This window comes from Podarcis melisellensis (genome assembly GCF_964234715.1).
Source record: "Podarcis melisellensis genome assembly, chromosome: 11".
Lineage (NCBI taxonomy): Eukaryota > Metazoa > Chordata > Lepidosauria > Squamata > Lacertidae > Podarcis > Podarcis melisellensis.
Window position 1 is genome coordinate 6,457,087 of NC_138543.1, and position 9,990 is coordinate 6,467,076.

The window sequence follows — 9,990 nt, forward strand, 5'->3', positions numbered from 1 at the left end:
TGGAGTGTTTGACTTAGAAAAGTATTCCCCATGCCTGGGGCCCTCTAAATATGAGAACTTCAGCTCTCATAAACCACAGCCAGCATAGCCAGTAGTCAGGATGATGGGAGATGTAGTACAAAATGAATATGGAGGGCACCAGGTTGGAGAAAGATAACATCTATGTTGGATATATGGCTTCAATACCTTTCTCATTCTTGGGTAAGACAGTGACACAGTTCAGACATAAACCATGGCTTATCATTTTCTATCAGTCAAAGAATGAGATATATCTTCACATCCCCCTTCCTTGTTCCTTCCTATATGAGTCTATTCTTGCTTCTCACATCTAAACCAAGAAACCATGGTTTAATTGGGACTTACAAACCAGAAGATAAAACCAGGTTCAGAGGTTCAGAAGTTACAGGAAACTGTAATCAAGAGATAGATGTGCCAAAGCAAAGTACTGTTTTATTGTTAAAATGATGGTTGTTTTTTAATTGTGTGTGTAGGTCACCTGGACACATTCAAATTAGGCAACAATGAATATGCAGGAGAGGATGGAACACACAAGCACATGGCCCATAAATCAAAGTTTAATCAGCTCAAAATTATCATGCCTAAACTGAGCCATTGTCCCCTCTAAACTATCTAAAAGGAAAGAATAATAGCAACCTTTCTCACAATATTTTTGTGGAGAAGGACTTTCAGTTGGGCAAACTACAGATTAAGAACATACATGTTTATCTTTGAGGGGTTATTAAATTTTATAAGAAAAGAACAAGATATTAAACATAGCTTTGCATAGTAACAGGGATTAGATTGTAAGTATATACTTTACACATCCTTAATGATTGCAAAAGACACCCAATATTGCTGTTTTGATAAAGCACAAACTTATTTAAATTATAATTAATCAGTTAAAAGGCAAATAATGTATTTTAATTGCTTAAATTAATTCACACAAAAGATCTTCCAGAAGAAAAAAAAATGATCAGCTAATTTCTGCCTATGTAAGCACAAAACATGATGAATATATTCATCACTGATGAAACCCATACATTTTGATAACACATAATTATGATGCTGAAAAAATGTACACATAGGTGTAGAAAGTGATTACAACTATTATTAGGGTTTCTTGTATCAGCTCTAATGAAACTCTTTCCCAACTAGCCTTTTAAATTAAATGAGAAGAGGCCTGCAGGGAAAACCACAATAAATCAAAGTTCTCTTAAAGACATAAACCATTGTTTTTTAAGGGATGGTCTATTAGTTTCTTTGTAAAACTTTAATCTTGACATCATGGGAAATTAATACAGACATTTCACTTAGGCTACCTGCAGGGAATCAGGGCAAACCCATCCTTCTTTCAAAAGCCAACAAAATACATTCAATAACACATCACTGGATGGTAAATATTAAAATATAAAAGGGCAAACCTTGGCTTCAGCTCTCTCTGTGTGAAAGATGCACATACAGTGCTGGATCTCTCGGAACACCTCTTAAGACCAACCGCATCTGTGCCGATTTTCATGGCCCCCAAAAGCTTCTTGCCTACAAAAGACAATGCAGTCACAGGTAGTTCCATAGTCATAACAATAAAAGCAGACTCAAGGGTTATGACATAATCATCTACAAACATGGATGCCTATTTCCATATGAGGTAAAGGACCTCTGTATGGTTATGCCCAGTCAAAGGTGACTATGGGGTGCGGTACCCATCTTGCTTCAGGCTGAGGGAGCTGGTGTTTGTCCAGACAGCTTTCCGAGTCATGGTCAGCGTGACTAAACTGCTTCTGGTGCAAAAGAAATGTTGTTTACCTTCCCACTGTATAAGTACCTATTTATCTGGGACAGAGCAACAGGACCTCACGCCGTTGCATGGACTCGAACTGCCAACTTTCTGATCAGCAAGCCCAAGAGACGCAGTGGTTTATTCCCAAATATACATTCAGACCATCTTCTCTTTTAATTCATTGCCAAGCGTAAGGCATGGATGGTACAAAAGGCAACTTAAAATGGCCAAAACAGATATGGTCTGTGGGATCCATAGTCAGTTCTCCCAATATTTTCGTAAAACAAATTAGAAAGTAAAGCTCAAAAACAGCTGTGGATGCTCTGATTTTGACAGCAGAGGTGGTGCTAGGGAGATAATGTTTAACTCTTCTCCCCTACTTCCACAATCAAACTCCCCTCTCCAAACTGCTATTAGCTCTGCTTGGGAGCTGAAAACATGCATGATAAAGGGAGTTGAAGGGAGATTCAGTCACAAAATCACCACAGAAAGGGAAAGGGTAAACTGTACTCTCTTAGAGCTCACCTTCTGTTCCAATAAAAATTAGAGCTCTGATCCAGTTGCTTTTTGATGATGACAACGTGTTGGGAGACCAGACCATAGAGTTCCCACATCACACTTGTTTTGGTCCAGAAAATGTAGAGCAGTGTCACATGCTCAGCTTCTCCTTACAGGAGTGACCAGAAGAGGACTTCCACCCCTAAACAGTTATCAAGAGTGGTATCATAGCAATTAGACCAAACAATAACCCATCTGGCTTGAAACCAGCCTTCCTAAGCTTTATGTTGATCAATGTAAACAGTTGTTTTGGCCATGCACTCCTGCTTGTTCTTTGCCTTCTTTTTCTGCCCATGCATTATTGGAGAAGCATAGGAGCCATATCCATGATGTGACACAACTTCAAATGAACCCAGAGTTGGCAGTGCCATCTAGTTCACCCCACCCAATATTGGTTCTACGCTATAAACATTACTGGAGTAGCATGGGACCAGGTCACTCAGAATTCTTCTAATGTTATTAAGCAGAATCATAACAAATAAATAATATATTGGGAAAGATCTTCATTCATAATTCCTGGCATTTCCTAGCCTTTTGCTAGGAATGGATGGATCAGTCTATTTACAGTGTGTCTCAGTTCTGCATGTGGCCAGTTCCAGGTATGTTCTGACCCATATTATTGGTTGTTTCTGAAAATCCACATAAAAATGTTGATTTTTAAATATTCTTCCATTATTATGAGGTGGTCAAAGGGCTGCCTTTTTAAAATGTTCTCCATCTTTTTGTGAAGGTCCAAGCCACTCCTAGTGGCTAGAAAGCCTGGGGGCTGGTGAGCGCATTAACAGGCAGGCATCTCTTCTCCCATACAAAGTCCCTGAGAAAGGAGGCAGGTCATCATTAGAGCAATTTTCAAACTCATTTTGCACACACATAGTAGCCTCTGGGTGCTACAGAAGCTTAACTGAAGGCACTTAAAAGTTTGACGTGCAACATATGGAAAGTGCAATCCTATATACATCTTCTCAGAAGTGTCACTGTCTTCAGTGGTGTGTGCACTCAGTTAAGTAAGTGCAGCCTAGGTTGTTTAATACAAGTCTTCGCATTGGCGTAGGCTATGAGTTTTAAAACAATAAATCATATTTTGTGTGTTTATGGGTTTACAAACGGGTTGAAGGCTATGTTCATAACACAGAAAACTGAGACCCCACAGCCTGTATAGAAATAAAGCCAGTTCCATGAAATTTGGCAGATATCTACTTATATTCCATGTTCACAACAATGTAGCTATTTTGACACATTATTTTATGCAAAAGGAGGAGGGAATCATATATATACATCACAATCCTGCTAGACAACATCAGTCTATTTTTACCTTTCAAAATGTGTCCATTCTCCAATTGTTTCTTTTCCGTCAATAACAGATTAGATAAATGTTCAGGACTGTTACATGAAAAAGAAGACTTTGATTCCTGTTTTTCAGGAAGGCTTTGCTGTTTTATAACCTCAGAACTTTTATCCTCACAGTAGCTTACGTCATCGTTCGTATATTCAGTAGCCTTATGCTCATATATATTACCACCCTTATGGTAGTCGAGTGCGGATATTTTTGCTTCTTTAGAAATTCCAAAATGTTGTTGACAAGAGAGAAGATTGCCACCAACCTCTTGCTGAAGCCTTTTGGACTTATTGAGATAACTCAAATAGAAGTAATATTTTGCCAAAACACTATCACTGTGGTTGGAATCAAACTGGGATTTGTCATTCCAAAATAGCTTCTCATCACCATCAGCTTTTATTCTTGGGACAAGAAATTCTTCTGTATTCTTTTTAGAACCTACTACTGATTTTGCAACACCCTCAGAAACATTTTCAGGTATATCACCATGCACATATATTGGAACTGTATTGGACTTAGGTTCTACACTATCAGTAAACTGGAGAAGCATGTCTAACAAAACGCAGTCACTACTACTGCCCAAGTAAGTGCTTTTATAACTGCCATTCAAACAGACTGAAGTACTGTTTTCTGAAGGGTTCAATAATGTGTTCCCACAGAAACTCTTAATTTGCATGGCTGGATCTTTCATCAGGAATTTAAATTCTGTTTCCCTTTCTTCTCTGTTACAGTGGTTTCCATTAGATGTACTATTTGCTTGTTCTTCTGTGATATTCTTCCTTTCTAGAGTTTTAACCATCCCTAGCATATGCTCAGATTTAAATGCATTTCTCTGATCGATGCCTTTCTTTAGAGGCTGAAAGTCTGAACTCCCATCCCTTAATGCATCTTTTTTTACTTTGAGATGAAAAGGGATGTTTCTGTCTGTAGTCTCTCCAACATCATTGGTCCCACTGGAAGGTTTAGGTTTGAGAGTCCACATGAAATCTTTGCATTTGTTTTCTTTGATCTCCAAGAGCTTTTCTGTTCCTGGATTCCATTTTTCACAGATGTCAGAACTTTTTGTGAAGGAGTGTCTGCCTTCCAGCACAGATAAATTGATGAGTTTAATATTTTCTGCCTCAACATCACTGTTGAGAGGGCTTGTGTGTTCCTTGCTCTCTGGCAGTTTTAGACAATCAATCTTCACATCTGCAAATTCCTCATCTGAACTATCACTGAGAGGAGGCCAAAAAAAAGTTTCATTTTTGCTCAGGTCCACTGTAATTGTACATGAATCATCTACATCATGAGCATTTAAAGAACTGGCTTCTCTGTGCATGTCATCCTCAACTTCACATTCTTCTGAAATGTTGGTGGAAAGCATAATATCCCTTCCTTCTTTCTCAGGCTTAGTTGCTTGAGCAGAACTCTTGCAAGGATGAGGTGACGTATTACAACATAAAAAAACAGGAGGAGTACATCTTTTAGCACGCGCCGAGCTATTTTCAGAGGCTATAAAAGGATTTAAAACATGTGCATGTAATAACTTCATTTCCAAATCGTGAGCATTTTTATTTATGGCATCTTCACCACTGCTATTTTGAAGCACTGTATCATAATCCAAGGTAGATTTTCCAGCTTCCTGCAGGTTGTCCCAAACAACAGATGTATCATGAAACAATTCTGTCCAGCTTGCAACCATTCTGAGTTTCTGTGTCTCAGGAATGCTTGCATCCTCAAGTAGTTGATTATCCAATTTTGATATGTAGGTACTGCTTAAACATTTTCTGTGTGGTGGTTCATTTGTGTTACTTGTTTCTTGTTCCGTTCTTGGATAGCTCATGCTAGACAGTCTCTGAATTGAATGATTTCCTCTGCTTAGCGACATGTTGGGCTGCTGAAAGCCCATGCTAGCACCAGCTACAGAATGTAATGAGACACCTTTGGCCTTGACTGAATTTGGGCTATTAGCATCACCAACAGTGCCAGACATTATCCTTCCATAGAAAGTTAGCCGCTTAAGTCGTGAGAATGTCAGATTCTGTGTACATGCCGTATCAATTTCACTTCCAGCAGAGTGATTCTACCTTAGGAGACAGATGCGCCATCTGTTGAAACAAACACAGTTATACATGAAAGCTATTCTAATTATTTATTGGCAGTGCAAACAGGATAGTCCACATGGGTAAAATGTCTGTTCTGTCATAAATTTTACAGTCAGGGCCACCTTCTTAACCTTTGCATTTGTCTAACACGTAGGGATCACCAACAAGATTTTAGCAAAAACCAGCCCACTGAAGTGTCAAGCAGAGTCAGATTAATAGAAGAACAAAAATTTGTTGTTTGTGCATTTAAAATGGTTTTAATATCATGTAGTGAGATGTCCTAAAAACATAGTTATAAGATGGCTTATTAATACCATGCATGAAAAAACAGACAATATGATGGGAAAGGGCCCAATGAATTATTTGTACAAATGTTGCGGTTTTGCTGAAGCTAAGCAGATCTAGTCCTTATTCTTACCTCTATAGCCTCAACTGCTATCTATATTGCTGGAACCCCGTGGGTCTTTATTGGACTGCACTGTGTGTGTGTGTGTGTGTGTGTGTGTGTGTGTGTGTGTGTGTGTTGGGAGACTCCTTAGATATGCAGAATTCTCTGCTACTGAGTTTCACTGCTAAATGTATAGGCACTCAGCCACCAAAGATTGTTATTAGAAGGAGCAAGTAGGCATGAAACAAAATGTTTCACTGAGTCACCTATTGAATAGTATAAACTAAGAGGAACTAGGACATTCCACTATTGTCTCTCCCCTCCCCACATTTTCTTTTCTAGCTGACAGTCACATTCTGGGGCGAGTGAGCATGACCAGTTCTCAGTGGTGGGTTTGGTTTTTGTCTAAGGGAGGCTTTTGGGGGGGCCTTCAGGGGTTTCCCCAAAAATATTTCTGTCCTTTTCCAAGAATCAGGAATTCCCAAACAACTCTGTACCTCCCTCTTGATTCCTAGTAGTCCCAATTCTGTTACAATCTTGTCAGCAATCAGCACCTGAGCTCACTACTAGAAAGGTAATGATAAAAACATGGTATAGGCTGGCTGCAACATGAAAGCTTCATATCTGAACACACCTTTTTCAGGACTGAGGGCCAGACATTATTTCAAAAGAAAACTAAGCTACTTCAACCACATAATCAAGAAGAGAAAGACACCAGTACGGTGCAGTGGCAATTTGAGCTATGTGGAAGCTAAGTTCAGTTATGCACTTGGCCACAAAGCCAACTGGGTCATCTTGGGCAGGTCATTATCTCCCAGTTTAACTGACTAAGTAAGGCTGGTTGCTTTGACCTAAAGCACAAGTCTCCTTTTCTTGAATAAAGAAAAGGTGGGCTGTAACAAATCAAAACTGGACACATGTCTCTCATGTCAAAAATACCATAGTAATTACAGATGAACAAAACTGTGTATTTATTTTCAAAATAAAATATAGTCTCAAGCTGCCACCTAAAGGTGTAACTTGATTGTACTCTTGTTTTAATATAATATTGTAGACAGAATATTAATTCAGTTCACTTTCAATATTGCTTCAATATTGAGAAGGGCAGCCCATATGGGAAATAAATGTTAAGTCTAGGAGGAAGAGACAAAGATGAGGAAACAAAGGCATCAAGGGGTGATCTGGAGAAGACAGGCAAAAAAATAATGCATACAGCTTGTTTTTTCATTTCCCAGAAGGCACCAGTGACTTTTCAAAAGAGGGTTAGATGAACTCATGTTGTCATGATTGCCTTACGCTAATTAACAACCGAAGGCAATGAGTCCACTGTTACTTGGATCTTAAGACAGAGGGGAAAACATGTCTCACAGCATCAAAATTCCCTGGCAATGAGGCCATTGTGTGCTGTGTAAACCCTTTCCATATGCCAACATGCTGCTGTGTGAGGTTATATATAAATACAATATGCTGCAACTCCATAACATATAAACAGGGCTTTTTTTTTAGAGCCGGAGCTCACTGGAGCTCAGTTCCACCATTCAAAGAGAACAAGGGAGAAGTTCGTGGCCAAATCCAGCACCTCTTTTTCTAGAAAAAGAGCACTGTGCTGCATAAATATATCTAAGTTCAGTGAATGCACTTAGGCAGGGCTGGATTTAGGTTTGATGAGGCCCTAAACTACTGAAGGTAATGGAGCCCTTTATATGTCCAGCTGTCTATGTCAGCAACAAATTGTTGCTGCTTTTTGTGTTGAATATATGCTATATAGCAGGCATGCCCAAAGTCCATTTTGGGGGCCTAATCCGGCCTGCTGGTCATTTTAATCCGGTCCCCAGTGGCGTAGGGTGGGGGGTGCAGGGGGGGCCGGCCGCACCGAGCGCAACATCTGGGGGTTAGGGTTAGGGGGTGCAAATCCACGGGTTAGGGGGCGCAAATCCACAGGTTAGGGGGCGCAAATTCACGGGTTAGGGGGCGCAAATTACTTGCCTTGCCCCGGGTGCTGACAACCCACGCTACGCCACTGCCGGTCCCTGTGGCAGTTTATTTCCTGGGTTAAAATCCTTAGAAAATCCCTCAACAACTTCAATCCTAAGAAAAGCTCAACAACTTTGGGGTAAAATCATTAAAAAGCACAACAACTTCATGGCCCTTCACTTCATCAAACCTGGCCCTCTTTGAAAAAAGTTTGGACACCCCTGCATATGGTAATTTATGGACCTAATAGGTATCTAAAGCCATTTGCACATAACAAAATATGTATTTTATCAAAGTAATTGTTGAACTGAAATAAAAATAAAGAAGTTGTTTTTTATCTTATATTTTGGAAAGGTACATCCAGCCCCCCCCCCCGTTAAATTTTATACGTAAATCCGGCACTGCTCTCAGGTGCTGGATACTGCCCAGAAGCTGTGATGTGCTTTCGGGAACCCTGTTTGTTGTTGAAGGGCAGCGTTTCTAGGTCTCAGGCGAGGTTTCAAAGCGCTCTCCCTCTCCAACTCGCCAGGCCCAGAAGATTCGATCTGGCCCGCGCGCGTCCCGCGCCAAGTTCGCCCCTTCACAAAACCGGCGAATTTCTGGTGCGGCGTGAGAAACTGACGCCCAGAAAATGCACGGGGCTTATGGGAGGTTTATTTCTCTCTTTACACGAAAGGGTCGAGAGCAGCGGAAGGAAAGGCCCGCTCGCCTCAGCAAGTGCCCAGATGAGGGGGGCGAACTAAGGACCCGAAGGCGGGACGAAGCGGGACGATGCCAGGGCTGCTGCACCCGGGGCTTCTCCTCTGAGGAGAAAACCTCGAGCCAGCCGCGTCCCCGACGGGGGGCTACGAGTGGAAACGCACCTCCTCGCCAAGCGGCAGAGGCCAGACTGCCGGGGCCGCGCCTGGGAAGAGCGGGATGCTCCTTGTCGGCGCGAGGCGCTCAGCGCGGGGAGAAGGGCGCCGCGGTTCGCCAGGGAGCTCCGTCCCGCGCGGCGCCTCTCCAGCCCCGACCCGCAGGAGCAGCCAGGCAGGGAGGCTGCGGGTGGCGCCTCAGCCGCCTCCTTCTGCCTCCGGCGCGGGGCTCTGGTCCCCGTGGAAACCGGCCGCTGGGGGTGGAGTCGGCAAAGCGGGCGGGGAGGCGGCTCAGCCTCCGAAGAGGGACGTCGGGTTTTCCCTCAGCGCTTCTCGTTTCAGCGGCGCCAAGCGGCTCTCCTCGCTACTCCCCGCGCCGGTGTCGTGCGGTCGCCAGCTCGAGCCCGCTCCGGAAAGAGGGTCCAGCTGCCTTGGCATATGGCGCAGGGGAGCCGGGCTTCCCTGCCGGGGCGCCGCCAAATTCCCTGGGAACACTTTGGACTTTCTTGCGAGTTCGACGCGCTGAGGAGATGGAGGCTCGAGGGGCTTCGAGGAAAGGGAATAAAAAGCGGCCCAGGCTGCTGGCTCCACTAGGAGGCGCCATGACCCTGACGAAGAAAATGAGCTTTCTTCTTCCACTTCGTTATCGGTCATGGCAGTTGGGTGAGAGAGTTACAATACGAGAGGATAATCATTATTGTCATTGCCCCATGCAGAACAACGAACTTGAAAAAAATCTACATCAGACATTCAGAAACCCACAAGCCTGCTATCCCAGCCTGGTCAGCCCCTAAAAACTCTGATACCCCGTAATTGAATACAATATACTCACATAAAGACTACCTTAGTAAGGTAAAGGCACCCCTGCCCGTACGGGCCAGTCTTGCCAGACTCTGGGGTTGTGCGCCCATCTCACTTAAGAGGCCAGGGGCCAGCGCTGTCCGGAGACACTTCCGGGTCACGTGGCCAGTGTGACATCGCTGCTCTGGCGAGCCAGAGCCGCACACGGAAACGCC

The 9,990-nt window shown here is 42.9% G+C and overlaps 1 protein-coding gene across 2 annotated transcripts in view; it reads right to left on the reverse strand.

Annotated features, from left to right (window-relative positions):
* LOC309380486 (uncharacterized protein) overlaps positions 1–9,052 on the reverse strand; it is a 48,929-nt gene extending 39,877 nt beyond the window's left edge. Inside the window, exons 1-3 of one of the 2 annotated variants that reach the window (XM_081930425.1) lie at positions 8,984–9,048; positions 3,648–5,761; positions 1,422–1,536 (exon numbers count right to left, since the gene is read on the reverse strand). In XM_081930425.1, the coding sequence (XP_081786551.1) occupies positions 1,422–1,536; positions 3,648–5,646 (2,114 nt within the window). In that variant the 5' untranslated portion in view covers positions 5,647–5,761; positions 8,984–9,048. Of the gene's footprint in view, positions 1–1,421; positions 1,537–3,647; positions 5,762–8,983 lie in introns of both variants that reach the window. The other variant, XM_081930426.1, reaches the window with a different exon arrangement.
* Positions 9,053–9,990: the final 938 nt, after the last annotated feature.